Raw genomic sequence first — 20,105 nt, forward strand, 5'->3', positions numbered from 1 at the left:
TGAAAAGTTTCATTCGGGATAGTATTCTGGAGCAATGTAGGATTGAAGGAAGGAATTGGTAGATTTTAAGTTTTAAGTTTGTGCATATAAAGCACGTTATTTTTAAATAGTACTTTAATCATACGTAGGTATATATTGACGTTTTTACGATCTTTAAACCTTTATGCTATCCTGATAAAAGTTATCAGGAATATTCTTCGAACAGAAGTGGAGCTGACATTGGACTCGCGGTATCAAGTAGATCTCAACGATATACGCGTTACTAAAGATGCCTCACGATGTTTTCACATATTCCGCTTTCAGTTCTGCGTTGGGTCTTCCGAGTCAAGGTAGCCTCTATAAATAAAACGCGAGTGTTCCGGCAACAAATGCTCTCCGTACTCTATACAGCTCCCAAGCCGACATTTCCGATAGAATAAGTAACAAATTACGTTAAATTCGATTGAGAAATCTGCTTAATATAACAACACAATAAAATTCCGATTTATTACTTCTTTTCCGATTTAAAAACCGATATCGATATTCTTGGAAATTTCATTTCTCGAATTAGCAATTTTAATGATTTAATTTGCAAACAATTCAATAGCTAACTCGATAACAATAAACTACTGACTCTTCTCTATCATGTTTTCAATTACAAAACTACTGCCATAACTGCTCCTCCTCAAAAAAAAAAAAGAGTGAAGTCATAAATTTTTGAAACTATCCTAAGATACTACGTAGGATTCCTGTCCTTTATTCTTTCATATCTAATAAACCATTGAGATTTTTCGATCACCCAGATGGATGTCTACAATCTTTGCCCTACCCTGCAGCGTGATGGTTCTACGATTCCCTTGACGGCACTCGAAACCGAAATCAGACTAGCGGCAAGTTTTGAAAATAAAATTAATTACGACTTTTCATCGTGGACCATGATTGAAAACCAGCGTGGACATTCGCACGTTGAACTTTTCGACAATGCGGCCACCGATAAAAAAGAGGGCCATGAGGGGCAGGGGAGAGGCTATGGGGGCAGGTTCACCCCAATCCCCGAGCGGGCTCTTTAAATTCAAAAATCGAATCTACCGCGGTATTGTCCATGCTCGGTGAACCACGATCGACATCACATGGCAGCCCGTAACTGTACTTTAAAACTCCCTTTTTCTCTTTCTTTCTTTCTCGCCCCCTCGACCAGCGAATCCAAAACCAGAATTTCACTGCGCAGATGACAGATCGACCGTTCGATGGTCGACAGTCCACGCGACTTTTATCGAATCGATGCAAATAACGCTCGTGGACGTAAAAATTGTACCTAAAATATAAAGAAATAGAATTTCGTAGCATGTTTCCACATATAGATACAGTCTTCGTAAATTTATCTTATTTTTTATTCGATTCAGAATTACTGGTATTTAGGATAGAAATATTAACGAACAGTTGTGAACTATAATTTTGTCTGAAAAACGGAACATAAATATTTCTCGTGAAACTTTGTATAAATCATGAAAGTAAAAGTTGAAATATTCACAGGATGAATAAAAAATATCCCCAGTGTGTTCAATTTTCATAAAGTTCAGCGTCATTTTACATAGCATTTCGTAGGATTATTATTACCACAGTATCGTCATTATGTTATGTAATTTAATAATTCTCAAGGATTGTCCTGCACCTTAAAGATCGAACCACAAAAGTAGTGCGCTCGATTCGTATCTTTTACTAATCTACACTTAAAACGCGAAAAATAAACTTCCTGGCTCGCTATCGGTCAATCTTGCCAATTTTCAAGTTTCCATTCATAATACCCTGATCCGCTAGTTTCTTCGAAATTTGTTTGAAAAATAGGCACGTTCGATGACTGAATGACAACGATATGAAAGGGAGGGTTTCAATTTCGCACCCACTCGTAGGGACGAATCGACACCAGGATCGCGACGGTTTACTCCGATTAACTTCAAAGACACGGCGACGACCTCGAACGAAATTCATGCGGCCCGACGCCCCTGATGAATTGAAAGCACAGCCTTTGAGATTCTTAACTCGGTGCTTACCTGTGCAAATTGCCGCGGCCGGCTGTTTTGCATCGCAGAAATAAAGACAGAGAGGGTGGAAACGAAAGAGAGAAAAGACGGATCCCGGTAATGGTATTCAATGAGAATCGCTGGTCGTTCCTCTGCTCTCTTTCTTACAATTAGCGTGTTTTCGCTTTTGCAAATATTATCACGCTCGCTCCGGAATGATCCGGCCATTCCTTAAGACTTAAGAATCGTTCCATCTTAATTGTGTCCCGTTCGAAAAGCGACGATTATAGGAAAGTCGTGGATGAGAGGGTATTGGCGGAATAATCGTTCGATTGGAACGATTACCATCGATGAAACAACGTTGATTTATATGTACACTACTGATTAAAAGTTTGACATCACTAGGCGTTCCATTGAAGCTACGAAAAGTTGCAGAAACAGATCTGTTATATAATTTTTGATCTTATTACACTTTTTCGAACCAAGTACTTTATTCAAATATTTAACCCCTGATTTAATAAGATCAAATGTCACTTGTGATATAAATTGTGCAATTTAATTCGAACGCTAACACTGTTTCCATTCTTCAAATTGGGAATTGTTAATTAGTGATGATGAATAATTTGTCGTCTGACATGTTTCTACAGCAATTAAAATATCATTAAGCAAGGAATTAATTCAATATAAACGCCTGAAGTCGAGTTATTTAAAATGAGATAAGCTTTCATGTGATTGCTGTTTCGTGCAATAGACTGTATTCTATTTAATAGAAAGAATCACAATTAGATCTTCTGCGTTAGTCTTGAAGTAGCATCGTTGAATTATAAATTAGTAATTATTACAAATAATTAAAATAATTTAATTTATGGTAGGTTTAGATTTTATAGGTTACTTTATATAATTTCATATTTTACACGATAAATATAATTAGTAATATTTATACTGTAAGATTAAGTAATTTAACACGGACCTAGCATAAATTATTATCGTAACCTATGACCCAACGATACCAATTAAAAACGAATGATTGTTTTTTCATGATATGAATAACAGAATAAATGAATAGCAATGTCCATTATCAATAACGTAACCCTATAATAGTTTACTTGTTCGAAAAAGCTAATAACAAATAATGCTAACTGCATTCAGGAATCCTTTATATACCTTCATATCTATGCTTATTAAAATGCAAAACGTTATTAATTATCATTAATATATAACAGTTATTAGCTACTCACAATCAGATGTATAATACATTATACGTTATTACCTCAGACTCAGATTCCAGTGATACATAATTCTAATTAACTCGTGCAAACACAATTCCACATTAAATTACTTTCATCCTACCTGTATACATATTTAAATAGAAATACCAGTTTCTTTATCCCAATATTTATCTTCAATATATTTCGCTATACGTAAAAAATAATCGCTATAAAATAATCATAAATAATAATAATCTGCTATAATTTCTAACGAAACATAGAAGCGCTCTTATCTTCTTTCAAAAATTAAACATTTAGGATTAATTATATTTGCTAGCAATCCAAAGTGACTCGACTAGCTCTTCTAGAGTTAAACATTTGCTACACGTTAAACCAATTGATAGAAACCGCAGTAATACGTGATTAAACATCATCAAACATCATCAAACTCGTCCGAACATCATGAAACCTCATTGGAAGATCTCAACCCAAGCGTCCAAGTATGTGTTTACCCCCGTTTCGCTGTCATCCCTTCGTATTCGAAGATTTTTCACACTCGAAGGGTTGATCCTCCATCGCGGGCAAACCGCGGCCACCGCTTGATTAATGCAAACGATAATAATTACGCAACAGCTTGTTGATCCGGCGCGAGCGCACCGGTGTGTCTCTTTAAAATTTCATCACGGTCCGTGAAACTCGCTGAAGCATCCTCGGTCCCCCTTTTCTGCTAGGTACGCGGAGAAAGAGCGTTAACCCCATCCTGGTGCTCATCCCCCAACACCGCGTCCACGTTGGACTTGTTCTCCTGGATAAGCCCCTTTCGTCGCCTTTTTTGCCCAGTTTTTTTGTCATCGACCGGCCACGTCCAAAAGCCCAATTAGAATCGTCCTATTGTTTGGCCACGTGGTCCGCACGAGCCAATGCTGCACGAGCACGCACGCGAATACGTATGTGTGAATTCGTGGGATAATATGCGTAAATGTGAGCGAACCGGTTGATCTGCGACATCACGGTGTATCTAGTTTGTAGTTTGTCTCTAGGTAAAGTAACCTGAATCGGAGACGATCGAGAGAAACGAAGTGAAGCGGAAATGGAGCCCTCTAGACTTTAGACTCTGGATCATCTGCCTTTTATTTAGTTTTTTGATGAAGTTCGTTCATGAGTGAAAATGGCAACTGTGTCTTTTGACATATTTTAGCTGGAATAAGTGGAAGATGTGTTGAACCCTTTGCGGTGAAAGGGTTTAACGTAGTTTGGTTCTCGGAAGAGTAAGATGTTGAGGTTGGTTAACTTGGTATAAGTAGGTTTGATGATATAATAGTGTTATAGAATATTATATAGATGAGGAATTTTTGAATTTTTCGTTTATCGAAACTTTGAATGATCTTGGAAACATGTTTTATAATATGAAACCTCGGAGAGTTTTAAAACTTGTAGACTTTCGCTTAACGCTGATCTTCTAACGAAAAAAATAAAAAAGTGGTCAATTTCATGCTGATAATTGGCAATACACAAAAAATACAACAAAATCTAACAAACATATACTATTTGTCATCATTTGTGGCATTTATCGTTTGAACTTCACGATAGAAGCTACCAAAAGCTACTTCTTTTAAAGGACTTTCATTCACTTTCACGAACTCGACAAAAATATATTATATCTACCGACGAAGAAGATCAGCGACTCTGAAACCAATACAGAGAATGAAAAAAAAATCTTCTCGCGGTTGTCTCCTGAGAAACAGAAACGTAAGGAGGTGGAGATTGACGTTACAGGGAAAAACGAAAGTTTGGCATGAGGGATGAAGAGGAGGAACCGAGACAAGCAGCGATAATCCGTCGAAATTGACACTGGTGTTCCCGGTGAGATGCAGATTTGATCTATCTGTCACGTTTGTCTGGAATATTAATTCTCGTTCGTGGCCGAGCTTTTTCCAACGGTGGTTCTTTATGCTTCCTTCGCGCGTCCCCTTTTTGAACCTCTTCCATCTCTTTCTATTTCGCTTTATACTCGTTTCTCCTTCTCTGTCATCCTCGTGCTAGCTCGTCTTCGTGGACCGCCCGAGGCGCCACGAGAATTGCTTGCGAATTGGTTGTATCTCAGGGTTTCGAGCTCCTGCAGCCCTTCCGTTCCCTTCTTTCTTCCTTGCTTTCTCACCCCCGCAAGGAAGGAAGTCAACGAGGACGACATAAAAGTGATACACTGTAGCGGCAGTGCCAATACGCGCGACAGTCTTCACTTTTTACCCCCTCTTCGTGTTTTTCTACCAGATTTTTTAAGGATTTTTCCTCTACTTTTCGTCATCGTTACTCGCGACGACTTCTTCCTCGAACGTTTAGTTTCGAGGTGTTCGAATCTCTTTGATGGTAACAATAGATATAGCGCGATGGTTTTGTATTGAATTTTAATTAGATGACAAGTCGTTGTTGTTAAGTTGTTAATTAATATTCTCTATATACCGTGTGAATCTTATAGACATTGTCTTTATTCCTCGCAGTAAAAAGATCATCAATTTTTCGAAGAAACCTCTCTGAACATTTTTACAAAGTCATGTTTGACTAATCCTTCGCACTGCACTTCACTGTATCGTATTGTTTCAACCCATATGAAGCAGAAAAATGAAGAAGGCTACTGACTCGTAATGTTTCTCGTTTTAAAACAAATCCTTGGTCGCAAAAAATTTGATTGGAAGAATCTACTTAAATCGTTGGTCTTGTCACGCGAGTTATCAAAGTATAAAGGGTTGGTAAGTTTCCATTTTACACGACCTTCTTTCGGTTTTCAATTTTTTCTCAACCCTTTATCCTCATGCCCTTGCCAATCTTCTTTAACAAAGACACGTTAAAAAGCTCGCTACAAACTTCATTTGTCTTCTTCCTGGCGGCGAAGGTTCAACGAAGACAATTAAAGTGTCACAGTCGAAGACGAGAAAGTAACAGCAGCAACGTTTCAGACTGCTAAGATAAACGCGTCCTCACTTTGCCTTTTCTTTTCGTTTCTTTCTTAAACTGCACCATGTTTGGCAGATGAAGCTGAACGCAATAACGCGCAAACATTCGAAGAAGAGCAATATTTTTGGCACGCGCTCTCTTTGGAAATGTTGTTATTTCAAACAGAAGAACACAACGTTCTCGCTTCGAGATTCTTTTCTTTCGTTTGTTTGCCAGACGAGAGAGTTAATGGGCACCGTGGTCCATTCTTGACGTTTGCGGTTGGACAGGGGAACAAGGGACATAAAGTCTTGGAGAAAACGCTAGCCAGCCGCGTTGCAACATTGTAGTGACCACGAGAAATACAGTCGCGGGAAGCTTCGAACAGTATGTGGGTTTATTTAAAGAGAGAGCTTCGATTCACGAAAGTTTCAGCGATGTTTATAACATATAGCGCATTTGACAATAGATTGAATTTAATGTTTTAATAAAATTATGCTTGGAATATGTTGCATTTCAAAGAAAAAATCGGTTCATCGTATATTTTAGAGAAGCTTTTGTGCGAAAGAAAATATATGTATATCACTTTATTCCATAAAGCACATTAGTCAGAAATAATAGGACTCTATTGAGTTTATTAATTTTGATATAATAAGTGTCGTGTACTTAATACGATAGAGAAATGGAAGGTTTCTATAATTATCTAATCATGATATTCTGTACATGCTCTGCATTGTATTGCAAATAACGCCACTATTATTTCCATATTTCTGTTGTAACTTTTTGATAAAGCTTTTAAAGTGTTTTCTTTGAGCAACATTTTCGCATTATATTTAGCCGTAGGATACAGTAACAAATTTTATCCAAAGACTCGTGGCACATAATGTGGCTTATCAATTTTTCCTCTTATGACCTATATATCTCATCTTGTTTAGATCCTCTAACAGAAATTTATTTCGTAAAAGGGATTAATCCAAGAAATATGAAAATAAGACATGCAAACTTGATCGAACATTTCATTCAGCAAATATTTCCATAAAATTACAATCCAGTTCAGCAAATAAAATAACCAAACGCGTACAAGTACCAACATGTTAATACACTTCTGAAACTTTAAATAAAAAAAAATAAAAGACAGAATTATCAATCTCTCAATTAACAGAATGTTAAACGAAGAGTCGCAGATCAAACGCTATATTTAAAATAATACTACGCTCACGTACATTAAATCTGGAAGAAGTTGAACGTGACAGGCGAGACGCAAGACTCGGCAGGACCTATTCAATTTTACGTGTCTCCAAAAATCAGGTTTCTTTACATCTCAGACCGATCTCTACAGATCCAAAAAGCAGTTCGTTTCGAATTCTACCAAAGCTATTCTCAAATAGAGGTACGTTAACAACAGTCGTGATCACCGAGCGATAACTATTTCCAGGATTTATTAATTATGAAACGATAATTACTGGCAACGACTATTGATCGTCCAGAGGCGATTGTTTTCGGAATTTTCGGTCGACGAACGTCCCGTGGACAGCACGAAAATTTATTAAAACGATACAGTTTCGTCGGAGGAAATCTTCTCGCTTTTCAAACCGGGCACATCTGCTGTTTGTCACGTCACCACACGCGTGGATACGTGTGTGTACACGCATACGCCGAAAGCCCTTTAATCCAGAATGGCGTGTGACAATATTAAAATATCGATTAGCCAACGTATGCGGCGTATGCACTTTGTCCTACGTACAAGGGTTGCACTTAAAAGGGACAACGCGCGCCGCATCGCAATCAGGGATCAGATTATGCTTGTTCGACAGAGATTGACCGATTGAAACTTTGCCTCGCGGTGTTTCATATGAACATCAAATGAATTTATTTAATAGTTTCAAATTTTCCACTTTCTGTATGCGGTTTTCTTCATTCTTAACGTTCTTCTTGTGAGAATCTTTCGCATACACAAAGCATAGGAACGTAATGACGTTACAAACAGTGGTTTTTAAATTCGCGTCATCTTTTCGCGATGGATGAACTTCCAGAAACGAGTCATTCGTTTCTTGAGAATTCAATATTCCTCGTGGACTTATGCAATGAAATTAAGGAATTAATAAAAAGTAGAATTGTCTAATTTGGCTCCTGGAGGCTCAGTCAGATATCCTTTTAGAATTTGACTTGCTTCTTTCATTCCTGCCAGGTTTGTGCAAAGTGTCAAATTGAACATACTCTTTGACGTTGTAGTTGACCTTTAATCGTAAACAGGTTGAGAATTTTTATGCACTTATGAAAAATTTAAAGAGCCGAGAATATGCAGAATTCATGTCATCTGTAAAAATATATGAAATATATAAAGTAGAAAATATGGTTTCCAAATATTCAGCAGATAAATCTCTATTTACGATAGACCCTGATTTACGATAAACGTAACATTTGTGAATATTGAATATTATTCATTATGCAGTGGATGTTTTCCTTTAAAAAACTTTCTGGGTTTATGAATCTATTTTTCAGCTATGGTATATTAAGAATACTGAAATTACGAAAATCAATAAAAATGAACTTATTATATTTCCATCTTATTGTCTTCATATAGTATGTAGCACATGCAGTAAAATATATAAAATATTATATTATGAAAGAATAACTTCCAATTTCATAATTTTTCCAAAAGTTTGTAAAATGAACACGTTAGAAGTCTATGAGAAATGCGTTTGAAAAAAGCGTATTGAAGAGACGAAGAATATTTGGAAAATTATTTCGCGGGAACTATACCCACCGATTGAGGGTAGCTAGGTTTCGTGTGAAATCTTCCGTGAAAGGGTTGAAAGGAAGTATTCGTAGGATGACCAGGGTTTGGATGGTCGTTAAACAATGGCATTCCGAACGATTTGCCCGTAAACGTCGCGTGGGCCAATTTGTCGGGCAATTTCTGAGGAAAATCGTTCGGTCACTATCGCGAGCACCGGAAGAACATGTATTCGTATGCGACCACATTGTTCGTTATTTGATCCCACGATACCCCCGACGAATTTAGCTTTTGTCATCAAATCGTATGTCACGTATATTTAGTATTTAATATATTAACAAAATTCTTTAGTAGATATTTAGTTGCATATTGTTTGATCAAGTTCTCGTTCGAAGATACGATTATTGTATGATAGACAGACAAACATAATAATAAGTTATTAAAGTTTATCTGTTTTTTTGTAAAACGGCTCTTTATGTTTATTCATGTAGAAAATTTCATAAAACGCTTAAAATGTACATATTGTACTAAATTTTTATATTAATTCATTGTAATTTTGAAGTTACGGAGAATTATTTCTCAATAGCGTAGAATGTAGAGGCTCGTTATTAGCGCAGATCTTCACCGGCGACCGGCTCGTTATAAACTGCTCGTCACACTCTGATCGGACTCGGTGATCGACATCGACGGTTAAAAGACAAAAGGAAAAGCCGGGCCCTTTCGGAAAAGCCGCGGCGGCTCGCCGGCTCGACAACGTCATGTGTATTGGTTCGGCATACACGCATACACACTCGGCATACACACTAACAATAGAAAGAGAGAATTAGTCTAGAACTAGATGATTCGGTCATTTACGTTCTCACAATATGATATGTAAATTGAATAATTAAATTGTATTAAATTCTTCTTAAAATTAACCTTCAATTGAGGTTGTCGACTCATAGGTGATCGCACACGTATTTAACATTTTCTAATATGTTATATATCATCCATTCTATGTAATAATGTGAAAATGTAATTCTTGCAAACTTAATAATACCCAAGACGCGCTAACTATAATTTTAATATATAGATAATTTTCTCATTTTCTTTTTGTTAATAATTTTTATACGCCAGCTTCATACAGAACTTTCAAATTTCCAATGATTTCCATTGCCGCAGTACTTTTTTCGCAACACCATTCACGTTGTAAAGTGGAACTCTATAAATCGTGATCGATGCGCTTTTCTATCGGCCGCATCTTCAGTAAGGGCAGAAGCATCCATAGAGAAAGAAGATGGTGGAAAATCTAAAGAAATAATCCTAACGGATGGCCGGCCGCGACGTTTGCATATGAAAAGCGTCCGCCTGTGAATCGATACACCTTTATTATGCTCGAGCACTTGCTTATCTTCCTCGGTGTCGGGTCCCCTCTTCAACGAGTTTGAGGGAACTCGGCAATATCATCGACTTCCGGTCGACGAAAGCTCGCCCGAGGGCCAGACGCGTGAAACAATATGCCAAATTTTCACGGTTTGCCACTCGATGACCCCTCATTTGTGACGTGACTCGTCCCTTTCTTCGCTTTCTAATTTTCTCCTCGCCGGGGTCAGCCAAGTTCGCACTCGAAAAGGTTCGTCGAATCGATGACGCGGTGAAAATTAAGTGGTTTTTCTTCCTGTTTCTGCGGTATCGCGCTCCTTTGTTTTACCGCTTGTCGAGATAACCGTGTAGCCGTTTCAGTTTTGTTTGGAAATTCTGTTTAATGATTTCTACAAATCGAAGTTATAAGCTGTATCATAAAATAAAATACATCTTGAAATAAGCTGTGCGAAATATAAGTAATATTGGAAAAACATTCATTTTCGTTGAGAATGTTATCGATAAATACGTTCTGCGATAAATGGAACGTGAATGTTTATGTACTTATGACAATACACGAACATGTACATAATATGCAAAAAATATTTAAATTGTCCAAGTTAATGAACTTGTTGTAATTGTTAACAGGTGCATTTTTAGGCGTTTCTAAGTATATTGCAGGTAAAAATGCATAACAGGTAACTATAATAATTTGTAATAGATAGAACGAATCTCTTCTTAATTACTATTTCTTTAGTTGTGTCCATAAAAATACAATATAAATTTGTATAAAAATTCCGAATCTATCTATCATCATTTTCCCCTGTACACTGCATATACGATCACGTTTGAACTTCAGACTTCAGCCTCGAAGCCGACGCAACGTTGGTAGACGTTGGAACGAGGTTATCTGCGAGGAATCACGGTATTTTCCCTCTTCCATTCCGCGAGCGTTTCTTACCACGACGCGTAAACGCAAACGTAATCGTGGTGAAAGGTCAGCGAGGCGGGGAAGAAAAATCTGTCGCCCACCCGGCAGCCTCGTTATTCTACTTAGCACCTTGTTACACGCGGCGATATGTGTTCTATTGTGTATTGTCGCGGGGTATATCCTATCGCTTATGAAGCTGACGTCCCTCGAGTTGTTTCTAATTTAATTTAGGATTCATTGTTTACGTGTCCCATTGTCGCCGGGATCCGCGCCAGCGTGATTCATTTATTGGACATCGTTGATACACGCTTCTGTGTGTTCCACGCGGCTCTCAAGCAGTTTCTCTTGAATAATTTCAGTAACGAGACCGAGGTGTGACCAAAAATCGTATAATTCGTTGTTTTCCTGTTCCATTGGTATTCGGAATTTTTATCTCTTTTTTTTTTTTTTTGAATATTCTACGCATTCGTCGTGGTTTCAATGAATGGCTATGTGAATCGTTCAGAAGTTATGCGGATCGACTTTATAAATTAAACTGCGTGCAAGCAGGATAATTGCAAACATTACTTTGTGAGAACTTTTTTGAAATTTGCAGTTATTTGCGCTATTCTCTTATGATCAATAAATTTACGAAAATGTGGTTTTTCTGTTGAGATGTAGAGTACTAATTGAGTATCTCTATAATGCGACATTCATAACTTTATAAAAAGCGGAATTGATCAATTTAAGTTCGAAAAAGCTCATATGTATTTGGCACTAAATGCTTGCTAGTAGTTAGTTTCTTTATTGCTTTTTATAAATAATCCATGATTTTCTTTTCTATTAATTCACAGTTAATTTAAAAGACATTTACGTTAGAGCAATATGAAACACCGTAAGGTATAACTAGCAGTGAAAATAGAACAATCTACATGAACTTTAGAACCTGATCATTTTATTCGCAAGTCGTACTGCTTTTATACGATTTAAAGAGAATTCAGAAGAGTAAACGATCGACGAGAACGTTCCGTTTGGTGTAACAAACGACTCAATTCGAATGGAATAAGAAACTTAAGTAAAATGTAAGGTCTTATTTAGAGGAGGTTCGGCTTTAAGACTCTCGCTTCCAGACTTCCTTCAACGACAAAGATCTTCCCCTATCTCGAACAGCCATTTAATTAGGGCCGCTTTTATTTTTCCCAGATCTTTTGTCTCTCCGGTTGACTTTTCTTCCCGATGTTAAATCAGTCTGAAACGGTATAATAGGTGAACCGATCCCCGACTTTTTAATTTTCTAACACGCTTCTCCTCCACGTTCGAACAAACTGTAATTTTTTGCTTATGTTGTATTCTAATACTAACTCGTTTATACAATTCGCAGAACTTTTCTCCCAATATTTCATTGAAATTCATAAATATATTAACTCCTGATAAGTATGAGTTCACGATTCTATAACATATGAGACAAAAGCAAGTGGCATATTGAAGAGATAAAGTATGCTTTGAAAGGAATACAATTTGCTAAAAATACATGTCATTGTTTAAAAGATTCGTCAAATATTCAAAGTCACGGAACACAAATATAAACTTCAATTTCATGTATCTTGAGACACAGTATGAATTATTTACAATCCTCGCTCATATAACTTAAATTGCATTTTTCCTCGTTCGTAATCTCAACTATCGTTACACCTCAAACGAAATATCTCTCTGCTTACAAACTCCACATCGCCTCTCCACGTTTCTTCCAAACAAATTTAATTCACGATCACCCTAACGTCCGGAATCACGAGTTCTTCGAATATGTCCCTGATCCTCCGTTGAATGGCATTTCCGCGGTACGAAACAAGGGACCATCACAACGTCTGTTCCGCTTTCTTTCCATTTTTTTCTCGTCTTCTTTCATCCTCTTTTACGAGAGGGTGGCCACGAATTAATAAAATCCTACGGACACCCTAGCACCGCGTAAAGCGTCGTCTCCGGAGCGTGAAAAATGGCCGAAAATCTGATATTCCGGATTAAAAACATTGAAATTCAAAACCAGTTCCTCCCGCGGTCGTCGACGGTGCGAGAGGCAGGGTCGAGAAGTCGTTAAGGGTCAGTTTCAGTCTGAACCGATCCCCATTCGCCTCGAGCCAGCCTTTTCAACCCCCGCGACTACGGAGCATCGTTGTCGGGGATATTATTTTTAAGCCCCCGCGTGGCCGCAATTTGACACAGCCGCGCCGTTTGAATTCCGAATTCAATCGGCGGACCCGATTTCTATCCCGATTCCGCGAAATTAAGGGTGTCTCGAAAATTGATAGCCAGTTGAACTTGCTATATACGTGGGTCGGACACACGTTAGACACACATGTTCTCGCGGTGGTGTCGCCTTGCCCCTCTACAATTTTGACGAGAGATTTTTTCCCCGTGTTTCCATATATCATCGTGGTTCACGGTAATCTTCTGGACTGTTTGATGCGGTTGCAACTTATCGCACGCGTGATCGCCCGCAGGAGTGTTGCTTCGGGGTGAAATATTTTATGCGATTTTCGATCCTTCCTTATCTTAGGCGTGATCAAGGCTTTTTGAACAGTTTTCGGTTTTATACCATTTTTCGTTATTTGGAATGTAAATACCATGTCTTTTACGTCACGGAAATAATCAGTCTTTTCTTGTACATAGACGATCGCTGATGCATTTCTGTATCTTTATATGTGCAAGTAAATTCATGCAGACATTCATCAACGACCTCTTCTTTTTTTTTATATACGTGGGGAAATCCTCATGGACACCCCCCCCCCGCGCTTGGAAGCGGCAGGGTAGTGTCGAACTATACCGACTAAAACCCCACAGTGGACCGCCCGACGCTCAGCTGGAATGCCCGGGACCCATTTCGAATTACTGCCGGAGAATCATCAACGACCCTGTGGACTTGTTATATTTTAATTTAATCTAAAATTTACCGAAGTCGTTCCCCTCCGCATTAAGTATTAAATATTCTCGTTTTATAAAATAAAAGCAATCCACAAGCTTCGAAATCCAGACATTTTCGGAGATTCGTGTACCGTTGCACTGTTTGTGACGAGAAAATGAATTCCTTAAAATTAGAAAACCTTTGCACCTTGAGCTGTTCGTATCAACATAGTCCCACATATTCCTAAAATACTCGATTTGTCAATTTACTATGAATTAACGATATATCTTTCTTCAATGAGTTCTTTTCCAAAAATCTATACTTTCAAGTATTTAACCGAGACCATCTACATTATCTTGTTTCAGAACCACGATGGCTGCAGTGCTCGCAGTGTTCCAGAAGACTATCGTCAGCGTGGGAGCTGCTCCAGCACGTACAAAGCGTCCATGGCGCCCGTCTTTACACTTCCCCGTCGTCATCGACGAACTCCTCGTCGAACACACCCGCGCCAAGTCCACCAACGCCCACACCCACTCACACGCATCACCTGAGCCCACCCAACCACCTGAACCTAAGCAGTAAATCCACCGGAAGCTCATCCACGGGAAACTCATCCGGCGGCACGAGTTCCAGCGGCAGTAGCAGTGGACGACAACAACTTCAATCCTCAGCGTCCCTTGTTGGCGATCCGCTTCACAGTTTTCTAAGGTTACCTCAGCACCTCGAACGAAGCTTCCCACCCATGTTTAGGCCGGACTTTTTGGCCTTGAATCCTCTGGCCGGGTATAGAGGCCTTCAGGAGCTACAGACTGCCACGAGAAACCTCCAAAATCTTGGCGATCCGCTTCGAGGTATGGACGGTTTAAATTTGGGAGATCCCTTGGTCCGTAGTTCATTGGACTCCTTGAACAATGCCCGGAATCTGGCGAACCTGGCCGAACTGTCGCACGGCCGTGGCCTCGCCGGACAGGCGCATCCTCCTCCACTCGAGGCCAATCTGGATTTTTACTCGGCGCGCCTAAGGAGCCTCGCTAATCCGTCCTTAGGCGCGGCTCCACCTAGTAGCGGTAATTCGACGACGAATTCGAACCCACCGGCCCCGGTACCGCCTGTACCTGTACCGAGCGCAGCTCAGCAGCAACAACAGCCGCCAGCAGCACAAAATCACAGTCAACCTGTCGAACCTCCCAGTCCAGCGTCGAACAACGCTACAATACTGACACATAACAATCACCAAAAGGAAAATTCGCCGCCCTGCTACAGTCAGAGCCCGATTGGTCATCATAACAATAATAATTCGACCGATAGCGAGAAGACCAGTCCACCTGTCGCCTCGACACCCATCATAACAGACTCCGTATCAGAAACGATTTACTCGTGCGAGGTCTGTGACAAGAAGTTCCGTTTCCAGTCGAATCTCATCGTGCATCGAAGAAGTCACAGGGACAAGGAGAGACAGTATGGACAGGATGGAACGCAGGATGGACAAACGACGCCGACGAGGTGTGAAGTTTGCGAAATGGAGATTCCAAGCTTTGCCGAGTTGAGGAAACATATGAGAAAAGAACACCAGGAGAATCTGAACGCGGCTAGTCCTCAAGGGAGCGTCGAAACCGTTCCGGACGATGGTTCCAGTTGCGATGAGAATATGGATCTCGATGAAGCGGACGAAAACGAACAGAAAGGAGAAAGGGAAGATACCGAAGAGAATACACCAGAGGATCTGAGTACTACTCAAGGTCAAAGCGGAGAAGAAAGCAGTGGTAGAATAGAGCAGAAACCTGCCAGTTTAGTCGGTGATTTGATGGAAAAGTTCGGATTAAGTAATATCGCACAGTACTCGGAGGCTTATAGGCAGGCTCTGCAGGAGAACCACCGGGGCGGTTTCATTAAAACGGAATCGCCGTCTAACATGACCAACTCTCTGAACAACAACAAGGAGAAAGACAGCGCGTTATCGCCCACGAACTTCAATTCCTCAACCACACCTAATATATTCTCTGGTCAGGGTTTTCCCAGATCTTCGGGGCCGGACTTCGGTGGCCTCTGGCTACCGAGTCCTCATTACCTAGAAAACAATGAATTCCGTAAAGCAACGAAGGCTACCACGTCCAGTTTAGCCCTTCAAGGTTTACCAAGTCCCTTATTGAAAAAGGAACGAAGTGGCAGGAACGACACGTGTGAGTATTGCGGCAAAGTATTCAAGAATTGCTCGAACCTGACGGTACACAGGCGATCTCACACAGGAGAAAAACCGTACAAATGCGAGTTGTGCTCGTACGCGTGTGCACAGAGCTCGAAACTGACCAGGCACATGAAGACACACGGTAGACACGGGAAAGACACGTACAAATGTCGCTTCTGCGAGATGCCATTCTCGGTGCCAAGCACGTTGGAGAAGCACATGAGAAAGTGCGTGGTTGTGGTGCAGCAAGGTCCAAAACTAGGCATGCCATATCCTGGTAGCCAAGACGAGGACTCCTCGTTGAGTACCAAGGACACTTGATCTTGGAACGGAAGCCTACCGCCGATCCCGCCACTGTGGCCACACAGACCACCATACCCGGTGTACTGAAGAGGGGATCTTCTTCCTTGGAAGTGAAACAGAGGGCAAAAAGGCGAATCCTGGACGAAGACAAGGAACCTTAAAATGTTCAGACGAAGACACGGTTGCAGTGTACTCTGAATAATTTTCTCTGGTCAAATGTCCAGGATCGCCTCTCAGTGTTGGAGGAGGCGGTAGGTCGGTGAACGAGGAAACAGCCGATCGATGTGACCTGGAAACGGTCCCGGCAATACAAGGAATGTATATCATTGTATAAACGAAGAACAACGACAAATGTCAGCCTCGAAAGTTAAAAAGCCACGTTTGAGGATTTCAAGATGAAAAAGAAAGGTTTCCGAATTGGAGGAAACCGAATATAAAGAAAAATGCAAACTGGTTCAATGAATAAAGACGATTTTAAACATTGAACTGGAGAAACGAACGAATGGTTACCACTTTGCGAGTCTCAACAGAACTATTTAAAAGAGTAAATAATTATAAATAAAGAAACTATAAATATGAATATATATAAATATACATATTATATACATAAAGAGTATAAAAAAATATATAAATGTATAAATATATACATAAATATAAAATCGCGAGAGGATGAATTATACAAAATATAAATATTATACATAGGATAATGAACATAGTAACTTTATTATTGCATTTGAAGATTATTTATTTAATAATGATAGAGAATATTATCGCATATTAATACTGTATAACGTAATATATGTATATATGTGTAATGGAGACCCGTGTTCGCGTGTATATGTATGTACATTACGTTATATAATATGAAAAAACCTGCAACCAGTTCGTACGTATAGCGTTTAGGGTGAAAGGTCGAGAAGAGGGGGCGAGAGAGGAGTGATTTAGAGGGTTAGGAGGGGAAAAATAATCCTTTTGTACATTGCACCGACGACGTCGCTTCGGTACATCAAGCGTCCGTCTTTGTTTTCTAAGAAGAAAAAAAAAAAAGAAAACGCGAAAAAGCCAGAAAATAAAAATGGCAGGTTATTCTTTTCCATCGAGAAGAAGAATAATCACGTGAGCGATTTCGAAGTTATCCTTTGTGTATGTATATAAGCGCGAAACATCGATATTCGAAAAACCTCAAATCCACCCTTAAATAATAATTCAACAGCGTTTAGCTATCGATGATTAGGAATACAGAGAGTATTTGATGTACGATTAATCGTATACAGCGTGAACCGGAAGTGTGCGCTGCGTTTTTTCTAGATTTTAAGCTCCACCCCTGATCCTATGTAAAATATATCATAGTACTTTTATTGTCTATTAATATTATCTAATATTATTATATATGTTTCCATTATTGCTTATTATTAATATTATTATTGTCATTATTAACATTAATTATTGACTTTATTATTATTATTACTATTATATTATTATTATTGTCATACTGATTATTATTATTATTATTATTATTATTATTATTCATTGCAACTATTATTAACGCGGTTACAAGCGACTGTAAGCGCTGTCTTCATTATTTTATCTCCGCTATTATTAAATTATTATCGAAGATGATGTTTTACATGGTTAAGAAGATGCCAAAGTTGTTTAGGTTTATCGGCGCGATGATCGTCGGCCGAAGATGTTCGTCGAAGGTTCTCTATCGAAACTTCTCTTTGTTGTTTTTGCGATGGCGCTATGTTAAACGGATTTTTAAAAAAACGCGTCTAATTAACGTTCGATAGCTAGTCATAAAAATTTGTCTATTCACGTTCACAGGAAAAAATCGAATAAAAATGAAAAGAAATTAATGCAAATAATAAAAGAATTATAACGAAGAAAATAAAAATAAACAAAAAGAAAACTAAATTCGGGAAAAATAATGCCGATGATTTGGAAAAAAATACGATCTATAGACGTTGAAGAGACAGTTTTGTGGTTGGCTCGTGTGAAGGGCGTTCGAGAAATCTTCGACGGTCATTTTGCGGTCGCAAAACACGCTGGCGCTATTATTATAGCGCGTTTGTTCGTTGGTTATATTTATTACCGTCGCGGCTGATCGGATATCGCGCGGCTTTCGCAGGATCGAGAACGCGGATCGTTGATCCTGCGAAAATCGTCGTGTCCACCAAGTGGCGCGTCCAAACGATGCGACGGTTGGTTAACTGATTATCCTTTTACTTTCTCCGTTTTTTTCGTTGGAAGAAACCGAAGACTGAGGTACTTACATATTGTATTCGCACGATCGATGCATCCAGCTTTCAATTATCTTTCCTTTTCTCTTACGTTCCATTATACTGCGTACTGTATAGTTCTGTTTTTTTCCCTTTCGTTTTTTTTCCTTCGTTCATTTCGTTATCCCGAAAAACGCCTCGTTGTAAACGTTTTCGAAGGGGACTGTTCCTAAATAAAAAAAAAAAGATGATCTAGGCAATAAGATAAAGAGTAACTGGAGTATAGTATGTGTGTGCGTTTCTCGATTTTTGTGTATGTATGAGTTCGTTGAAACTGTGCGTCTGCGCGTTAAAGGAAAAAGGATCGAACGTTAGTTTGTTCAATTTTTCCGTGCGTTGTGTATTGTATGAATGTCAATAACGAGTGAGTAATAAAGGGATAAAAGGAGAAAAAAACTCATATCAAGATAGTTGTCTCGGTGTTAGACGTGTACGGCCCTAGGTAAAAGGCAAAATGATAAAAAAATGAAAATCTCGTTATCTAGTTAAAGAAAAAAAAAAAGCGTTTGTTAGATTGATTCTGAAATACGTACATGCCAGGCTCCGTTTATACGATATATTGTAAATATATGGCACTGCCCGTAGCAAAAATGGGAAACGAATACAGGGAGGTGGAGAACCGGGCGGAGAATAAGGCAGACGAACATGATCGTCGGCGTTCAAACGTGAGAAATAAATAAAAATCATCATAATATTAATTGCATCAATCTTTTTCGTGCACACGAGAACGCGTTGTTTCGTTCATCATTATCTTCGAGGATGTTTGTTGGCCATTTTATCGGCACGTGAACATTATAAGAATACGAATAATAAAAGAGAAACAAATGGGGCAATTATCTAAAAGATGGATGTTTCGTCCTTCTTGAGTGCTTTCGAAAAATTTAATTCTGTAAAACAGCAAGAAAGAATTAAATCAAAGGAACGGTAAAAAGAAAGAAAAAAGAATTATAAGTTCACAGAATCACCTTAATCCGTGAGACGATGCGACGAAACGCGCGCTTCGTTTCCAAAAGTTTCTCTCGTCTTTCTTATTCGAATTCATCCCACATAGGACCAAGTTCCCTGCCTCACGAAGCGAACATAGGAAAAAAAAAGAGAAAAAGAACACAATCACACACGCAAATCTCGCGGCGGGCGATTCGATCGACAGGAGACGATGAGTAAATTCGCCGCGAAAGTGGAATCTTCCAGAACGAATTCCAGACGACGAAAACTGAAGTTTCTTTCACGTGGATGAAGTAAATCGTGTTATTTCGCCTCGCCGTGTCCTGTCGATCGATTTCTAACGTTTCTACACAGGGTAAACCACTTA

At 39.1% G+C, this 20,105-nt stretch overlaps 1 protein-coding gene across 1 annotated transcript in view; it reads left to right on the forward strand.

Moving 5' to 3' along the window:
- LOC126867181 (B-cell lymphoma/leukemia 11A-like) overlaps positions 1-19,903 on the forward strand; it is a 47,952-nt gene extending 28,049 nt beyond the window's left edge. Inside the window, exon 3 of the mRNA XM_050621423.1 lies at positions 14,392-19,903. Within this exon, the coding sequence (XP_050477380.1) occupies positions 14,392-16,532 (2,141 nt within the window). The 3' untranslated portion in view covers positions 16,533-19,903. The remainder of the gene's footprint in view (positions 1-14,391) is intronic.
- Positions 19,904-20,105: the final 202 nt, after the last annotated feature.

This window comes from Bombus huntii, chromosome 6 (assembly GCF_024542735.1).
Source record: "Bombus huntii isolate Logan2020A chromosome 6, iyBomHunt1.1, whole genome shotgun sequence".
Lineage (NCBI taxonomy): Eukaryota > Metazoa > Arthropoda > Insecta > Hymenoptera > Apidae > Bombus > Bombus huntii.